Source organism: Pempheris klunzingeri, chromosome 22 (assembly GCF_042242105.1).
Source record: "Pempheris klunzingeri isolate RE-2024b chromosome 22, fPemKlu1.hap1, whole genome shotgun sequence".
Taxonomy (NCBI): Eukaryota; Metazoa; Chordata; class Actinopteri; order Acropomatiformes; family Pempheridae; genus Pempheris; species Pempheris klunzingeri.
In genome coordinates, this window is record NC_092033.1 from 6,350,208 (window position 1) to 6,369,971 (window position 19,764).

At 40.1% G+C, this 19,764-nt stretch overlaps 2 protein-coding genes across 3 annotated transcripts in view; one reads left to right on the forward strand and one right to left on the reverse strand.

The window, feature by feature from the left end:
* Positions 1-8,612, reverse strand: part of tfec (transcription factor EC) — a 44,350-nt gene extending 35,738 nt beyond the window's left edge. For both annotated transcript variants that reach the window (XM_070853691.1, XM_070853690.1), the window contains exons 1-2: positions 8,523-8,612; positions 269-512 (exon numbers count right to left, since the gene is read on the reverse strand). In XM_070853691.1, coding sequence (XP_070709792.1) covers positions 269-490 — 222 coding nt within the window. In that variant the 5' untranslated portion in view covers positions 491-512; positions 8,523-8,612. The remainder of the gene's footprint in view (positions 1-268; positions 513-8,522) is intronic.
* A 5,200-nt stretch (positions 8,613-13,812) lies between these two features.
* Positions 13,813-19,562, forward strand: LOC139222163 (aldo-keto reductase family 1 member B1-like). Its single transcript, XM_070854143.1, has 10 exons — positions 13,813-13,939; positions 15,087-15,254; positions 15,385-15,501; positions 15,623-15,700; positions 16,052-16,174; positions 16,978-17,084; positions 17,894-17,975; positions 18,232-18,315; positions 18,426-18,508; positions 18,619-19,562. Exons 1-10 carry the CDS (start codon positions 13,874-13,876, stop codon positions 18,659-18,661), a joined length of 951 nt encoding a protein of 316 aa, XP_070710244.1. The 5' UTR covers positions 13,813-13,873; the 3' UTR covers positions 18,662-19,562.
* The last annotated feature ends 202 nt before the right edge of the window (positions 19,563-19,764 follow it).

Here is a 19,764-nt window from a genome sequence, read left to right on the forward strand (position 1 = left end):
AGCTGCACCTTGTGTTTTCTGCTAATTAGCAAATGTTAGCATGCTAACACACTAAGCTAAGATGTTGAAGACAGTTGAACTTAACATGTTATACATTATCGTGCTAATATTGTCATTGCATGCACATTAGCAAGTAGCTCAGAGCACCACCGTGCATAAATACCACTTCGCCAAGCCTCTAGCACGGCTGTAGACTCAAAGTTTTGTTGATACAAGTCAGTCACAAATAATGCTTTGAGTCTGAGACAATTCTGGTGTGGCTACCTACCTTCCATGTGTTTTGGGATTGCCAACTATGGGTTTGTGCTCTGGTGTAGGCTCCATCAAAGGGATACTGAGAGCAGGAATGATGAATGGTGGCACTGGGCCGCTGAATAGGCCAGAACTGAGGCCAGCTATGCGGATGTGGTCCAGAATCATATAAACCCTGTCCACCATGTCCCTGACTAATCACCAACTGGTTGTTTGGGCTGGAGCACGACGGGAACATTTCTGGCAACCCGAAACTGGATCTAAGCAAAAGCAAAAGAAGGAAATAGCAATTAGTCAGTAAATTAACAAGTTATGTAACGAAATTGTCTTATTATCCTTATTAAATCATGATTTATTCTTGAATTTGTCAGTGAATATCTTGTTATAGAAAGGGAACTGAGAGGGCAGAAGAGAGATGCACAGGTGGATGTGCTTGTGTGTTTGTGTCTTTATGGTCATTAATGAAAAGTGTGCTCCACCACTTATTAAGACATCTTTGATTGGTGTTGATTACAACAGTTTCCATTATTTTACTGGCTGCTAATCTTGAAAACAGTTTCTTCTGAAATCACAAAAGGACAAAAGGAACACAAAGGAACAACCACATTATTAGGGTGGTATGTCTGACATGTCAACACCAGCCTGTTTCTAATATGTTCTCTTTAGCCATGTATATCAGAGTCCTGTACTTCTGCCTTCAACGGACGTATTCAACATCTTCCTGTTTTTTTACTTTCTGCCTGGCAGCCTCAGTGTCTGCTATCAGATTTGAAAACTTTGTTTGATAGCAGAATTTTCCTCTAAGCTAATTTTTCGTGTTGTGGAAATTATCTACTTTCCAGAGGATCCACTTTCTCCTCTGTCCAACGACAATAGTATTTCGTTGGGGTTTGTGAATTGAATAAATGGCAGATCATTGGATTTTTGGGGAGTTTAATTCTATAAAATGTCAGTATTTCCATCATGGAGTGAATGGTTGGACAAACTTGATTATTGGAATGAGTTAAGTAACAATAAGCAGCATGTCCCAGATCAAAGTATCTTGATGACGTTGGCTTAACCAGAATCAGTTGATACATGTATATAATTCAAAGCCAATTTGATTGGAAAAACACTGCTGCCAACCATGCTTTTGTATTGATACTTGATAATATTCCATTCAGATGAATATGGCAAAATAAGGTATTTTCATTGTTGCAAAACAGAATATAAACAGCATATATTGTCCCAGTAGGAGTCCCAGTTTTATTGTGACAAAAATGTACTTTTTTTTTCTTCATTTGTGTCACAAAATGGGCAAAAGAGACTCAATCCTGAGATTACAAGACATGAAAATGGAAATTAGACATCACAGATATAACGTTTTTATTGTATGTGTCACATGCAGTGCTTGATGCTTTTTTATTAAGTTCAGGAATTTCTTTCAGTTCTTTTTCTAGTCTACAAAAGATGCATGAAAAGGTCTAACACTGTGCATAACTGGTGCCATGATACAAATGAAAGCATACCACTTAATTTCTTTGTGATAGGTGATGGGCCTGAAGAAACTTGGCCAGAAGTGGGTACGATGGGGAGAAGTCTTCAATAGCCAGTGGTCCCAGGGGGAGCTAAGGGCGCCAAGTATTAAAGTAAGTAACCACCTCATATCTAAATTACAATATTTGAGCCCAAATTAGCTGTCACTGCCACTGGTGTACTAATAGGGGATACATGCAAAATAGGAGACTCATACTCATTTGCTACAATGCAGAACTGATTGAACACAAAGAAAAGGTAGGAGAGAAACAGGAAGAATGTGTGTGATTCTAATCTAGTCGAGCTTCTGCATCTCTCTTCTTTCTCCTTCTCTCTCTTTATGCGAGGGGGTTAATTGGCAAGGCACACTGTATGGCTGCCTGGCTATCCAAGCATGGTGCTAACAGTGTTTAATTGCCTTTAGTCTGTCGCCAACATTGCAGAATATCTTTGCTGCAGAATTTGCCAGGCACTTCTAGGCACTGTGTAAAAATGTGTAGATGACCTGAGAAAACAGGTTTTTGTAAAAGTAGAGAGAGGGTTTTGTCCACCTAGCCGCATTCCTGCAAGAATGCTCATTTGGAACAACTGGTTCATTTGTGTGGGTTTAGCCTGAGTCTTTGTCTGCGGTTTGTGTGCTTCTCTGTTAGCCTACGAGCAAGGCATCTTTCTTAAATAACAATTAACACACGGAGAGTTTTATGGGTGTGGGAATGCCACTCAATTAGACTTTTGTCACCCAGTTACTCCTGCTCCTTTGCTAACCCTTAAAGTGTGTATTTAGGTAAAATGGCTCAGGGTCAGAGATGAAATACATACCTGCAGGGATTATATTTGAATTTCATACATTTCTCAGCCCATACCGAGCTACTGACTGAAAACGGTTATTTTATTAAATGCATCAACTCAGGAGTATATTTTTCTGATTGCAGGGGATGAATGTTGAAGGTGATTACTGAGAAAACTTGACTCGTACCCCCAAAAAACCTTCCCCAGTCTGAGTTTAGGGCCTGAGGGAACTGTGGTATAAACGGTGAATACAGGTTTTCTTTAGGTTTAACCACATACTCGTCATCACCCATCATCTTCCCTTAGTTTACTGGAGTTAACGGTGACAGCCACAAAACAAACCACCAGTCTGGTGTGAACAATTAAATGCAGAGCTCAAATTGAACCCATGTTCATTATCTCACGTTATACACACCGCGTGTGTGTGTGTGTGTGTGTGAGAAAGTGTTATAAGTGAGGAATGTTAATCCACTGCTGGCAGTACTGGAAAAGGCAGCTGCCAATAAAAATCCTTTTGTGGCTTTGTGGTGTGAAAAAAAGTAAAGAGTAAAAAAAAGTGCATTTGTGGAAATTTAAATTGTTCAGTTCAAGTTTCAAATTCATGTCGTCAATAAATCTACAGAATTTTGTAATTGATCATAAATTTAAATAAAGCCTATGCTATTCAATTACTATCGCTTGCACTGATCACCTTGCATTAAATTCCTCTCTCCCCATCATACCGTTGAACATACAGAGTGAAATAGGAAACCACATTTAAATTGCAGCATTTATGATTATCAGTCCGGCCAGTCGTCTGTTACAACACTCAAGTTTTAAAACTTCCATTGTTTTGTCTGCCTTTACTCCATTTCTGCCAAACTTTGGACATTCTGTGATCTGTACCTCTCTCAGACCAGAGCCGCATTCACACTCACTGCTAAGGACTGACATAGGTAGTAAATCCCATTTAAGTTATTATTATTAAGACTCTGGTTTAGTGTGAATCCTGACCAGGTGTCCTATAACATGACTCATTACTGATTGTCTGCTGAATGACCACGTAACGCTATAATCAGTGTGGCTGTAATTTCCTGAACTCATGATACCACCACCTTATGATTCCCTGGTTGTTTAACAAGTGCCATTTATTTTGTCATTTATTTAAGTTTGTTTGACTTCCTTTAAATCCAACTGAGAACAACAGTAGAACTAAAGGCCTCCTGCTGCTCTGAGAGTTTACTGATACACAAACCCTTGGAGCCATTGGAAGACAACAGGCTACAGTCTTGTGCTGCTGCTACTTTGCATCAGGCAGGCCTGATTCACAGTGACCTGTCATCATCATTGGCAAAACTCCACGTAGATGTGTAACATATTACAGTTAAAAGCAACAAAAATGTTAGTGTTAGTGGGGTTTCTGTTGTGTTATTACTTTTCCATTAACACGAAAACAATAGTCATGATCTTCCTGAGCGACATTTTTTGACTGTTAACCTGGAAGTTAAATCTTGAACAGTTCTCTGGGATTGTTTGTCACTATCTGTGAATTCCTGGCACACCTATCCCACCTGAGCAGGTACTTTGAGCAGCTGGACTTACTACAGTGACCTAGCAGCACTTTATCTACGCTTATTATCTTTATCAAAACCAGGGAGACTGAAGTCAGTTGTCAGGAGGTCGATGTAACCTTTTTTATGTTTGTCATTTAAATTGAGTTTTTTTAATTTATTGCTCAGATAATTTTTTTTCAGCAATTATGGTTCATAAGTTAGTTATGAGAAAAAGTTAGTTTTCTAATAAAAATGTAAAATATTATGGAAAAGCAACCGTTTTATGTGACCAACAATTGATCATTAACACGTCCAGTAATAATAACTAGGAATTTCCACTCCTACTGTCTGTCTGTCTGTCTGTCTGTCTGTCTGTCTGTCTGTCTGTCTGTTCATCTTGCACATTTAGACAAATCCTCACCCACCCACATGGGGACAGGAAGTTTAGAGTATCGCTGGTGAGGATTTTCTGACTGTCTGTGTCACAGATGAGGAAACACACACACACACACACACACACACACACACACACACCGCCGTCTGCCTCATTAAAACCTCTCCCATAGATGTACTACTTTGTACAGCTCTCCACTCATCATCACCTCCAATCCGCTCAACCCTTGCCTCCCTTTGAGCTCCACTATTTATTTTCATCAAGGCCGCTCTCTCTCTCCCTTCTTCCTCTCTATCTCTCTCGCTCTCCCTCTCATCCACAGTAGGCTTTGTTGCTGGGCTGTCATGTATTGAAGAACCTATTTATTTGCTTTTTTCACCGCTAATTCACTCTTATTGTCCCTCCTGGCGTCCCGTTGCGTCGGGAACAAGGCCGCTGCAAGAGTTTTGTTCCCTGTGCTCAAGACATGAGTCAGCGAGCCAAGATAATGATGAAGAGCTCAGACATACAGGAGATCCAGCCTCTATCTCTGATCACACCGGCAAAGTCTTTATAACATACACCCCTCACACAATGCCATTATTACAGAGTGTATTCAGTCGTCGAGAGAGCTGAGGTCACCATTTAGGGTTGTGTTTTAAACCTGTGCGGTTTAGCCATTCCTCCACTGTTGGTCCTGATTCCACTCACAAACATGTTAAAGAAGGCCATGCAGAACGTGTATGAACAGTAGTCTGGTAATGCTATTACAGGATCTAATCTTAGATCTTTTCTTGTGAGTCGCTGGAAATAGACAGGACCGCCTAAATAGTGGCAATGGGCTCTATATATAGTATACAACAGAGTAGAAGAGAAGAAGACTAATTGGTTAAATTGGTTAAATACTTTTGATAGGAATGCTATGCTAAGAGTTTTAACGCCTGGATGTGGATATACATTCTTTTAATCATACTGTAATACTTACAAGACAGACCAATGCAGTGGATGGAACAAATACAGTTTATAATCAGCTTTTCTTCTCTAACTGAATATATGAAACTAGTGGGGATTCACAGAAATTCACAGAAACTTGGACTACTGTCATGTTTATTGTCTGTTTATTGTATCATTTACTAGAAATCAGGTTTCTAGTCATAGTTTGCCCAAAACATTGGTTAGTAAAACTATAAAGTTCTCCCAAAACTCTGGTAGTCCCCAAGCTGCTGTTTGACAGCATGTAGAATCGGACTTATACAGATTTTTTTAGACTTTAAAAGCCAATATTCATTTTTTTAACATAAACCTATAACAGAAATACACCTTGTTGAGTTGGATCTCTTAAACTTTGCAACTGATATCTAATGTAGATGCTTACAAGACAAACTTCCATCTTAATTTTTGGCATATTTATAGCCTTTTTGCACGCAAGATCTATTGAATATCCACTTAGTTGACTGCTGCGAGCAAGTATGCATGTCACACCTTGGTTTTATATGACATTTATGATATTCTTATACTAGATATTAAAAATATTAATAACAAAAATATTTGGTTTTAATTCAGTCATGATGAACAGTTAACATCTTTGCTTGCTACAGTACATATAATATGGAATTTGAGTGTCCCCACGTGAATTGATACTGAAGTTATAAGCTCTCATGAAATCCCTGCACTCCCACCTGTCACATAAATGTGCTGTCTGCTAAAATTGCTAGAATGACCCAAAGCTGATGTATTGCAGTCTGTCCTTTTGTATTGTGGGAAACCAATTCAAACGTAGAAAGCCTGAGCACAGGGGATCATTAATATGCTCGTATACAATGTAATTGCACTTAAACTGTGGGAGAATCACTGGCAGCATGTGCATTGTCAAATACACTTCTGTTCAGTTCTATATACGTGTCTCCTTCACGAGTCAATCAGATCTTTTTTGTGACTTCAAAGAGTGGTTTTAGGAAGAGGCTGCAGACCATGGATGAACATTCACTTTCTCTTTTCATCGGTCAAGGGTGCACGCCACCGCTGAGAGGAGGTAACCACTGTCTCACTTTGAAGTCAGCCCTCGGAGCAGACAATGTTTACGTTCTTCCAGCACAATACTCGCTCCAACCCGCCGTTTCTTACACACACCTCACCACCACACTGTTCAAATGATAACTAAACTTGAAAATACTGATACAACTGATGATATCTTTCATGGTTGTCATTATTATTATCATTATTATTATTATTATTATTATCAAAAAGCGAGATAATTGATTTTAAGGGAAAGCTGAAACAATCATGGAAAGGGCACAAATAAATGCAGTAATTCACCTCTTTAGAAATGTAGATCAAATCCAAGTTGTCATTTCCAGAGTGACCACAAGATGGTGCTGTGTGCATCTGTTCAGCTTCTCATAAATGACACTGTTCCAACTTCTATTTCCTTCTTGAAACTGCAACGTATGCCCCCATAACCTATGATTAAAGATCCAAAAAAAGTCCTCAAACATTTTAGAAGGCGTATGTGTCATGACTTGCCTGTTTCTATGTGACATTACTGACAAGCCATGACTCACACATGAGTGAGTTCTCCGATTGCAAAACTCTTGGAGTACCTTGTGCATATATCTTAATGTCAAAGTAACACTGCACTCTCATTGTGCTGCACACTATTCCAAGTTTGCACCTCATCCTCTGAACATAAGCCAGCTGTGTGGCACAGCACACATTTCTGCTGTTGCACACTACACAGCTGACAAAAATTCCTTCACTTAGCCTCATCTTTGATTTAAAAAAGTCACACAAAGCGCTGAAATCTGTGCATGAAGTTTTGATAAACCTTTAAAGTCCTTAATCTGAAAATCAATCATTTATCTAATATCTTTCTAGGTTTTTTTTTGTGTGACACACATTTGGTTCAACACTCCTCCAGAAAAAACCCCACCACTCAGTCACCTTGGTTGTGACTCATCGTCCCATGAGGCCTTTACACACGTCCACCCTCTTTGCCACGTAGCTCATTCTGTCCACATGGTTTTCCCCCTCCCCAGCCCCGATCCTGCACACGCACACGCTCTCAAAACAACATTCCCGTGATGCAAGATTAGAGAAGTTCGCAGGGTTTTTTTCTTCATATATTGTAAATAATATCAGGTGACTAAAAATGAGGAAGTACCCCACGAGGAACCTTAAAGAGATTCCCGCTGTGTCATTGTGATCTCTCAAAGCTGCACTCAAAACAAACATGCAACGCGCCCTCACTAGAACGAGATGTTGTCAAAGTGGCACCAGGAATTAAAAGATGCCATGAGACTTGATACAGCGTGGCAATTTCATGAAATAATAATATGGAGTGGAGTTTTTTTTTTTTTTTAACATCTAAACACAACAACAACAACTGATGACAATTCATACATGAATGAAGTGTAATTACACGGCATAGATTGTGAAAACTATTTGAAAAAAAATTATTCTGTAAAGTAATATTATATAATAATATTATAATAATAATTAAAAACTATGTTCAGATGTCTGAGACCATATACAGTAGTTAAGTGACAGATCTTCACTGTGTAATTTGATCATATAATTAGGGAAAGATTAAGATAGTAAACACTCATTAGCATCTCCTCTGAAATCTCACAGAAAAGTTTGTATTGCTTAATATGAGTTTATTATTAAAGATCATATCACTGGTTAGTGAAGTTCAATGATTTGTATCTTTTAAAACATCTGCAATTCATATTTTGCTAGTCCTTATCTACACAAATCATGGACATTCTTAAATTTGATATTATAGCCACATATCTATGACTATGTATAGAAGTACATGCATATAAAAGCCCAAACTGTGGTCTTTATATTCAATAACATTCCAACCTGCCACTAACAGACTTCCTGTTAAACAGGATGTTGTTTGAGGAGAAGTGAGGGTGATGCCTCCTCATTATACAACCCTCAACAAGCTTTTATAGACAACACATGAAGTCACATTACAGCACTACTCAAATTGCAGGACAATATTATTTACATTTGAATGTATTTGGCAAAGAATTTAATCTCAGATTCTCAATTACCTGTAGTTTGAGGGCTATGGAAGGCAGGTCCCGATCGTATACTTATCTGCTTCAAAACTCAACTCCAAATTGAATTAACTTGCCTTTTTATCCACCTCCTGTTGATGTTTAATCATCCCTGGAAGCGTGGGCCAGTGAAAGGGCCCCATATTTAAACCAAGTTGTATTTCCTCTTTTCTCGCACCCAGGAGCGGGGTGCAAAGGGAAGCTTTTACGTAAACTGTCCCTTTATCCAAGGCAGAAATAATCACAGATTCTTGCAAGTCATCATGTTACATAATCACGGTTGCCCACAAATGAATCAGATTTAGTTAAAAAAAACCCTAAAATATCGATATAAAGAAAGCTTTACAACGCTGTTTGGTGTGTATAACTTTGTTCTCTTACCTGATAAATTACAACAGATACACTGTGATATTGTTTTCAAGGTCAATGCTTAAAAAAAAAAAAAAAAAGGCTTGACTTTCAAGTGTCGACTGACTGCTGTTAATTTCATATTCTTGAGACAGTTTGTCCATAACTGATCAGCGCCGCTCGACGTGTGAGAACAAAACACACAAGTGTTTTTGGTCAGCTTTATCAAACAGTGACATTTCATTCCAGAGGAAAAGGGCTCCGATATTGCATTCACGGTCACACCGTAATCTGCATAATGACAATGATGAACAACCCATCAGGGACGATTTGAGAGAGAAAGCCTCCAAATTCCCCTTCAGATGCATGTTGATTGTGTTTATTCATGGCAGTTAGGTTGATGAGGGAGCAATATGGAGGAGGTTGGATGGACACTTGTTATGTGTTACGGCTAAAATAGCAGACATCTCTTGACGAAGAACAAACAGCAAAGGCAGACTGAAATCAAGGCGTCTGTGAAAGCTCTCAGGAATGCAAATTCAAAAGCACTTCATTACTTGCTTTTTCCCTGCAATCTTGTGTCTGAGAGACTGAACTAAGTGGTTAATCAAGCCAAAAACCAAACCATGTCTGAGGGGCCAGAGAGGGGACACCTATGCTCACAGACAAGGCCAAAGCTGCATGTGTGCGCGTAAGTGCATGTAAAAATACACAATAGTGTGTGTGTGTGTGGGTTCTGGATCCATACCGGACCGGAAAAGTTAAAAGAAATAAATCCACATCCTATTAATTCTTCTGAAACCGGACATCATTCTGCCCCATACAAAGCTTAATCGCAGCAAGGATTCAGTAGCACAGGAAGGTTGAGTTTCATTACTTTGTTGCAAATGAGAGGATAACAAGCCCCGATGTCAAGTTACCTATGGGTGAAAGATGGAAAGGATTCTGAGCTTCTTGTCTACCTGTCTCTCTTTGTGTCTCACAGAAATGTCACGCAAAATATTTACACGATTTACTTACTTTTTACTTAAGTTGATAGTTCCTGCTGCGTCTACAAGTGAAATGATTGCCTGAAACAAGATAAGAGTCTCTTGCCATGCTTGCAAATCTGTGAGGCCGTACTACTCCTCACAGTGACAATGCTAACATGCTGATGTTTAGCAGGTAAAGTGTTCACTGGACTTTTTACTGTTTGGATGCATTAAAGCCATGATCTGCTGATGGCGCTGGATCAGCAGTGAAATGGTTCATCAAAGGTAATACAAGTCATCGTCAGGGGATCATGAATGTTTACCAAATTTCAAGGCAGTCCATGCAATAGTTTCTGAGACATTTCACTTAAATCAATTTGAGCTGTAGACTTTATCTCCTTCCCTGCTAAATCCTTACATTCAGGAGCACTCTAATGGCTGAAATGAGATTGTACTTAAGTGTTTTCTGCTCTTTTAATTTCCACTTTGTCCTTATCAGTATAGGAAATGTTCCCAGTATGTTAAGTTCTCTGTGGTCATGTTGGGACACTCACTCTGTCACATGCAGTTTAAGACAACACGCAAACCAAAACCAGATACTTTTATCAGCCACCACAAGAATTTAAAGAGCATAAATATATTATGCACATGTCCTCTCTCTCAAGAAAGAGCTTGAAATATTTCCGCAACTTGTACAATAGGGGAATATGATCCAAAGCGTTAAAATCATTAAAGGAATCAAGGAAATTAAGATCCCCTCTAAGCATGCTGAAAGCTTTATTTGCTATAGAGGCTCTTTCATACATTCCCTAACGTTAACTGACTAAATTACCTGAACTATTCTGGTAGAAGCAACAGCTTCACTTGTTCACATAACCAAGACCTTAACATGATTTTAATGCTATGTGACCACTCACACACCAGCACCAATAGCACTGAAGTCCTCTGTTGTCTGGAATTAGATGTGTTTCACGTCAGAGCGCTGTGCGTGCTGGCAGTGGTGACGCTTTTTCCTCACACAATATGCCAAAGCACAACTTTAGCAGTTTTATCACATTGTCCAAATTGCATTAACTGATTTAATGACATAGAAACATTAAGATAAATTTTCACTCATAAGAGTATAAAGTAAGATATGAGTGTGAGACAAATTTGTGAAAGTGTGCCTCATGAATCGTCTGTCTATATCGTCTATTGTCTATAGATAGAATCAGTGAAGGACGTCAGCTAGATAATTATTTTAATTCTCAATTAAGCAGCGCATTTTTTGGACTATAAAATGTTACAAAATAGGGAAAAATGCGCGGGACATCTTTTCAGGTGGCATCTTCTTATTGTTTTGTTTTGTTTTGACCAAACCCCAAAAATATAAATATCATAGAAGACACAGAAAACCAGCACATATTGATATTACAGTATCAGGGACCAGTCAGTAGCGTAAATGATTGATCAATTTTCAGAATAGTTCCCGATTAATTTTCTGCCCATCTACTAATCAGTTAATTGACTAATTGTCTCAGCTCTATGTCAGTTTAGCCTGTCTACCTAATCCAGATATTAGTGGGATTATTGTCTGCAGGGCTCGAATCAGCCACAATAATCAGCGTGAACATGTAATGCACTTGACAAATGAGCACGACTTGCTTATGACGTAGGGATTTCTCTCCCTGATCTTGTTGTTGTTCGATAGACGGAATTTGCAGAATGCGCCTGGGTGAGTGAACTCGGCAGGAGCTGACACTCAACATTAGATTTATGGGTGGAGATTATGACCCAGGGCGCTCTGGCAGAAACAGAGAAAAAGACAGCAAAGCCAAGGCCAATGGGAGAGACAAGGGGTGGGGAGAAAGAGGCGGGGAGAAAAATGGAGCAAAGGCCGTGAAATGAAATGAGGTGTTTGATCTCCCCAGGACAGGTCAGGTCTGAATAGTGGAGTGTCTCATCTGAAAGAATGGCTCCACCAGCTGCACTGAGCATTCATTTTGGCCACAGATTATGGAAAAGAAAACAGTAGCTCATAATGATCTATATATTTATTTGTCACACCACCATCCTTCCTCCGTCCATCCCCCCTGTCTATGAATATCCCCCCTTCTCTCTTCAAATTCTTGGAGCAACTCACTTTGAAATCTCACCTAAGTCTACGTGCTTTGTCCAAAAGTTTCCTTTAGAGGCACTCGGTCTTACTCCGGGCCTCTGTTGTATCTTCAAATGCCTGGTCCTTTCTCTTTTCCTTTATTCTGACAAACGCGTATGCGACAGTGAAAAGGTATCCGCCTGCAGACGCCAAATAAGAGCCTCTGAAATGAAAACTTTCCCCCCTCTTTTAGATGACAATTGTATGTGGCTGCGTCTTCGTCTGGTTTACCTGTGGTTCTTTGATCATGACAGCACGCGACAGTGTTTGATTCCTGGGGTACTTTGACAGTTTGCAGGCTGGCAAAAGGCCCTCCAGTGTCTGAAGTTAGATCAGACGAGAAAGGACCTGAAAAGCAGGCGTCCAGCTGGGAGAAGATCAGAAGAGACACAAACTTTAGCGAGAGCCATTGTGAGGTACACAGTGGCTGCTGGCTCCCATAACTTTTCCCTTTGTATGTTTTTTATATCGCTCTCTTCTCCCTCTCTTATCTTCTGCTCAGAGTGTTGAATGGCTCAGTTAAAGGTCTGTGAGGTTTTATCTGATTATGACAAAAAAAAGACACCTTGTATTTGTTCCCTCTTTCAGCTGCCTCTTGGGGTTTAAGGCTGGTGTGTGTGTGTGCGCGCGCAGGTTCACAAGGATGCACATCCTTTACAGTGTAAGCATAATGCCACGAGGAAGCAGTAGTCAAACTAATGAAGACTAATTAAAAAGGACATTATCTCCTAGACTGCATGCTGCACGCTGGACAATGAGCACACCCTAGGCTTGCTCCAAGAGCATTTTTCTGTGGATGAAGTGAAATCAAAGAGAGCCTGAAGTAAAATGTACAATAGTGATCAATCATTTCAGTGACTGTAATTACTGGCCATATTAGCTAATGTATGAAATTCTGTGAGTCTGCGTTGGGTGATGTGAGGAGACTGACTCACAATGTTTGGTAAATGTGGTAATGGTGCCCTCTAGTGGCGAAATGACAGAACTAACTAAACCTTTTTCTGCAGGTGTTATTTTGCAGGTGTGGGTCGTGTGGCAGCTGTCTTGGGTCCTTCAAACCTTCAGGTGGGTGGAGTTTAGTAAATGCCACCTACAAGACGCATATGCCAGCTAGCTAGATCATGCATTCTGCAGGTACACATTAAACACTGTGATTATTATTATTCATTTACATACATTTGCTATCTCAATATTGGTAAAATATCCATATTGATTTCATACATGCCACCGTGTTCTGCTGTGGAAAGGTAGATCTATTACACTGTCTTTGTCATGGGCTTAAAAAGCATTTCATTTGGTTTCACAAAAAAGTGAAGTGAAGTGCATGTGCCCAAGTACTGGACTTGAGTTCCATGTGTGTGGGGGGCTACTTGTGTACTTTATTTGAATATTTCCATTTACCTCACACACTACTACATGTTTGAGGGATATATTGTTGTTATTGTTTTTTTCTCCTTTACACTTTATCTGTGTTATGTAGCTACTTGTTCATTTGTGGACACAGATTTTTCACACAAAACGCGACTGACAAATGAAATCTGATTTGTCAGTATTGATTAAAACAAGTTGTAAAAGGAGAAATTAAAATGAGTAACAATTTAAACAGACTTCAAGTCGCCTAAATTTCAGCACAATTAAACGCAAAACCTGTACTTTTACTCGAGCATAATTTTGAACGTTTACTTAAAACAAAGTATGCTTATGTGTGGTAGTTTTAAGTAAAAGATCTGACAGAAATAAGACTGACAGGAGTGTGTGGCGACCTCAGCACACCTAAATAAATCAGGAGGCATCATTAATCGATCGACGATGTCAGCGCTCTGCTATCGTTGTGTTCTGCCTGAGCTCTCTGTACTACACTGTCTGCGTTCCGCTCGTCTTCTGCAGAAATGGCAACAACTGTGAAACTGAACACCGGTGCTCAGTTTCCCATTGTGGGACTGGGGACGTGGAAGGTAGGTTTGTTATTAAATAGCATGCTGTGTTTGCTATTTCACGGCTAACTTAGTAAAAGAAGCTAGCTGCACGCGCCCACACAGGGCAGGAGCGGTCATGAGTTACTTTCCCCGCCTGGATTTCGAGATAAATTCGCCATTAAATGTTATTTATTGTCGTTTATAATTTTATTGTACAAATAACTGGGTTCACAGTTCTGTTCACTTGGCGCAGTCATGACTGACCAACCCTTCAGCAGCAGGTTTCTAGAAACACGACCGCCGTGTTAAATCTGCCTAAATTACTATTAGCTGACATCATCCGTCCACTATAAAACATAAAAGTCACATTTGTCCTTGTTCAGGTGTTTTACACACCGACAGTTGAGTAACCTAGTCCTTTAAGTGCCTGCTTTGCATTTTATCTGCGTGAACAGCAAATTTCCTTTAGTTTGTTAACAATAAGGAGAGTTTGAGGTTTTCTGTACTTTTGAGTTAGCACCATTATCAATCTATCTGAGAAGGCCTAACTCTGTTCACTGCTTTACACTACATGAGCTTTTCCTCCATAAGGTATCTAATAATATGAGCAGTTAGTATTCGCTTTAAAACAAATGGGATGATCAGTAAATCCAGACTTAGTTGACCACCAAGACAAAGTTTACAGCATAGGTTTACATGGTTTTTGTTCCCACTATGAAAGAGATCTCTGAATCATGGCTATTGTCGCCTAATGGGGGAAAAAATAAATGGAGTTGGTCCCAAGGTGCAGCATTGTGACTCTAAATTATTCAAGATCAAATACAGAGGACACATTGTGACAAGGACAATGCTAAAGTATAATTTAACACATTTTATTGAGGATTATTTAACCCAGGGTTGCACAAGTTGTTGTCCCTTAAGGCTACGCAATAAAGACTATTTTAAGACTAAAGGCTCTTTTTCAACCAACTGGTGCCAAAAACTAAACTAGAGAGCAAAATCAGACTGAAACCTCCTCTGTACAATGAGTATGTGGCTTGCACTGAAGCAAATATATTACGAAACATGTCTGCTGACACCATATTGAGAAATATTTATTTTGATCATTGTGGCACAACAATCACTGATGGTGAATAATAGTTGATACACTTGTACATCACAATAAATAGCCATCCCTGCATGTTAGTCTCCCCCTGGCAAGGTGACGGAGGCGGTGAAAGCAGCCATCGCAGCAGGTTACAGGCACATTGATGGAGCGTATGTCTACCAGAACGAGGCAGAGGTGGGAGAGGGTGTCCAGGCCATGGTCAAGGAGGGCGTGGTCAAAAGAGAGGATCTTTTCATTGTTAGCAAGGTGAGTTCAAATGTACACACCCATGTCCTTATTATTATCATATCTTTCAAAAATAGGCATTGATGTTGCCTATTTATCAACCTGAGCATGCATGTTAGCCCACTGATCTCCCTGCCCTCTCATTTCCTAGCTGTGGTGCACTTTCCATGAGAAGTCCCTGGTGAGGCAGGCATGTGAGAAGACTCTCAGTGATCTTAAACTGGACTACCTTGACCTCTACCTAGTGCACTGGCCCATGGGTTTCAAGGTACACTGGTGTCTTACCAGCGATGTGTGGAAATGTGTGTTTTACTGTGCTATCTACGTTCCTCTTTCCATATAAAGTTTCATTGAGGAGCGAGCCCATCAATCCCTTTGTCATGTCACAGGCTGGCAGTGAGCTTTTTCCTTTGGACAGCGCAGGAGAGACGATCAGTGATAATACTCACTTCCTGCAGACATGGGAGGTGAGTTAAACAGATTCAAGCAGGTAAAACGTGTTTTTGCTCTATTAGCACAACTTGCAGCCAGGAAATAAAGAAATGACAAGCAAGAAAAGTAAATATGCAGTCCCAGTTGTGTTGTTATTGTGACCCAGTGGAAGCATGGACAGAGAATCTAATGAGGCCACTGTGAGCTTTCCACACTCCCAACATTTTTGAGGAAGTCAGAAAGAAGCTTTATAAAAGGCACTGAAAGTTGCTTGAATTGGAAGGATCTTAGCTGGGTATTTTGAGGTTTACACTGCTTCAAATGTAATGGTGAGATCAGCGAGGCAGGGTTCAGTAAAAGATGTTCTTCATGGTCAATGTTCTCAGGGGATGGAAGAGCTGGTGGATGCTGGTTTGGTCAAAGCTATCGGCGTCTCCAACTTCAACAAGGAGCAGATCGAAGCCATTCTCAACAAGCCAGGCCTCAAATACAAGCCTGCCAACAATCAGGTACACTTATTTAGCCAAGTAAAGTTACATTACTGCTCACTGTAAAACAGACACATGTCACCTGATGATTATCATGCTGCGTAAACGTACATACTGTAGCCTTTTCTATGTAACATGTTGAAGTCCAGGCTATTGGGAAGCAAGAAAACAGATCTATTTGTGGCTCTTAAAGGGCAAGATAAGCCATAATGGCTTTATCTGTCTCTTCCTATAAGGTCTGAGAAACAAATGTCTTGTCGGCCCATAATGGGCCGCGGCAGTTTCCCCTCAGGCTTCACCAATTAATTGAGGTGACCTTGTGTTTTTGCTGTTTTTCAGAACCATCGGTCACCATCAATGTCTTGCTTTTGTCTGGTCTTGTTTGTATATTCAATTACAGCACTACTCCGCTTCTGCCCTCTTTCACCAGACACACAGAACACAGAACAAAGGACTCTCTTATATTAGATATGAGCGACTTTATCCTGTTGTCAAATGCCAAACAAGTACAGTAGGTTGTCTAGGTTTATGCTTAATGCAATCACACAGATGTTCTCGTGTGCCCCTTTTATAAGCACATGCTAGAATACTTAAACTGTACTTTGCTATATTTATGTAAAAGGTTTTTGCCAATGTGATCTTGAAGACCCTAAATGAACAGTATTTGAATAGTTAATGTATAAAACTCAAATATGAAAGCAACAAAATCTTTCTGAAGAACCCTGCAAAGCCCAATAACATGTAAAGTGTCCTTTTGATGGGTTGTGCATCACTTCACGGTTTCTGCACTGCATCCCAAAATGTGTGTGTGTTTGTCCCAATAGGTGGAGTGTCACCCCTACCTGACCCAGGAGAAGCTGATTGACTACTGTCACTCTCAGGGCATCTCGGTGACAGCTTACAGCCCCCTGGGCTCCCCTGACAGGCCTTGGTCAGTAAGCATGAAAAAGGACTTTCTGAAAGTATCTGTATCTTCACACTGCTACAAAGTATATATTTGGTTGAATGTTGTTTCAGCATATATCAGCACCATCATATCAGTCAGTACGGTGGTCCGTGGTTAGCACTGTTTCCTCACAGCAAGAAGGTGCAGCTTGAACTTGGAGTCTTTCTGAGTGGAGTTTACATGTTCTCTCCATGTTTGCGTGGGGTTTTCTCAGGGTACTCCGGTGGGGGGAACCCACCGTCCAAAGACATGCAGGTTAGGTTAATCGGTGACTCTAAATTGCCCATAGGTGTGAGTGTGCACATGAATGGTTGTCTGTCTCTATATGACTGGCGACCAGTCCAGGGTGTAGCGTGCCTCTCACCCAAAGTCAGCTGGGGCTCCAGCTCCTCCCGTGACCCTTAAGGGTACGCAGTATGGACGATGGATGGATCATATCTGTCATGTTCCTTTTGGTTAGTTTCGACTTGTGACTCTTGTTCCTCTTTGTCTACATGTGACATATTTTGTCATGAAGTAATGACCCTTTTTTTTTTTTTTTTTTGGTTTTGACAGGTAAATCTGCATTTTGTGTAGAGACAAGTCTGAATTTCTTAAAGAAACACACATAAAGAAGTGGACAGTTAGACTTTCCACAGCTGTCCATCTGTTGTAGCAGAGTTTGATTTTGTATGAGTCAGAGTTCGCCCCTTTTCTGTGGTATTTCCATTATATTGTCTACCCTCTGATTGCCAGCAAAATAATGCAATGTGTGCGAGTCGTGCATAACACTGGATTATGTATTTACATTTTAGGGCTAAACCTGAAGACCCCTCGCTGCTGGAAGATCCAAACATTAAAGCCATTGCTGAGAAGCACAAGAAGACACCTGCTCAGGTGCAGCACTCAAGGGAAAGAAAACTGAAACTGAACTAAACAAAGCTTTCAACAGCTACTGTGTACAAGCAAAAATAACGCTTGTTCCTCTTCTCTCTTAAAAAAGAACAAGCATCCATCATAATGTAGTAGGCATTCACAAAAACACAAGGCAGAGAAAATGTGTTGGGTTCGCATGGCTCTCGCTGTCATTACGCTGAAAGTCATGACCTCTGATCACGTTCACATGCTAATACCCCTTCTCCTCCCCTGCCAGGTCCTGATCCGCTTCCACATCCAGAGGAACGTGATCGTGATCCCCAAGTCGATCACACCTCAGCGCATTCAGGAGAATTTCCAGGTAATTGGCAGAGAGATTGCTGAGATATTTTCTAGGATTAGTCCACAATCTGCTTCACTTACTTTCCTCTTGTAGCTCGTGCATGAAGATCGTTGTTTAAATCTTTGCAGGTGTTTGACTTTGAACTAAGTGAGGAGGATCTGAAGTCTATATTAGGGTTTAACAGGAACTGGAGAGTCTGCCCTATGCAATGGTGAGGTCGTGCATCACTATGCTCTTTTTGTTTTGTCCAAAACCCAGTTAAGAAGCTGCTGTGTGCCAGGCAACATTATTTAATGCTTCTTTTCTTTTCTCTCACTATAGGAGCATGAAGCACAAGGAATACCCGTTCAGTGCTGAGTTCTGAAATGGAAAACGCTTATATTCCACAGGTTCACAGTGGGTGCGGAAGTTTGCTTCTCCACCCTCTAGACTGCTTCCTCTCCTCTTCTTCAGAGCAGTTTGCATAATTAGTGTGGCCTTGCATCAGATTTTCATTTTCATGTTACATTTCTCAACAGAAACACTGACTTCTGTTACTTGTTTTGTTCCATAAAACACCAGTTTTACACACTCCAAAAATGTATTTATACCCAACTGGAGATGCTCCTTACATGGTCGTTTTCAAGTTTCTTAGCTAGCTTGAATACAATTTCTTTATTTGCTTTCTCTGTAAGTCTTCTACTGAATTGTTATTGTGGCATTTAAAGTTACTGAAGAATCAAAAATGTGCGCCAAATCCAGTTCAGATTAAATCATTTTAAAATGATAAACAGTTCTGAGTTAGTCCAGAGAACAGCATGGACCTTAGTCCGTGTTTTATGTTTGCAGAATCACATGTAAGAGGAACAAATACCCACAGTAAAATGAAATCAGTATATAGATCAAAACATATTTTTCATAGCATAGATGTGATGTGATGTGATGTGATGGATCCAGAGATATATAATATCTGAAACTTGTGAAACTGAACCTGTTTTTCCACTGGGCAGAGGCGCTAGTGCCTTAGCATATACATTTGATTGCTCTATTCTATAGAACATATTACCTTGACTTGTCCAAAGACAAATAAGCACTTCCTACTATTACTTGTGACTCATGGGTGGGACTGTGTGATCATGTGTATCAACCCTGTTACAAAATAGTCGCTTTCACTTCTCATGTGAGCTGTGTTGTTAAGCGTGCAAATAACTTTATTGTTTAAATAAAGTCCTGTGGGAGAAAATGAAAGAAGCTGGTGCAAATTTGGAACTCAGCAAACTGGGCGGATCAAGGAAAAAAGGCGCTTATAAGGCACAGGTATACACACACATACATTTACATACATCAAAATAGAACTTAGCTTGGACTATCCAACTAGTGTTTAGATGTAATGTAATGACGTTTGATTTGCACCTTCTCACATTAACACACAGTCACTAAACCACCACATAAAACAGGATATATAGAGATACTTAGTCACTACACTTA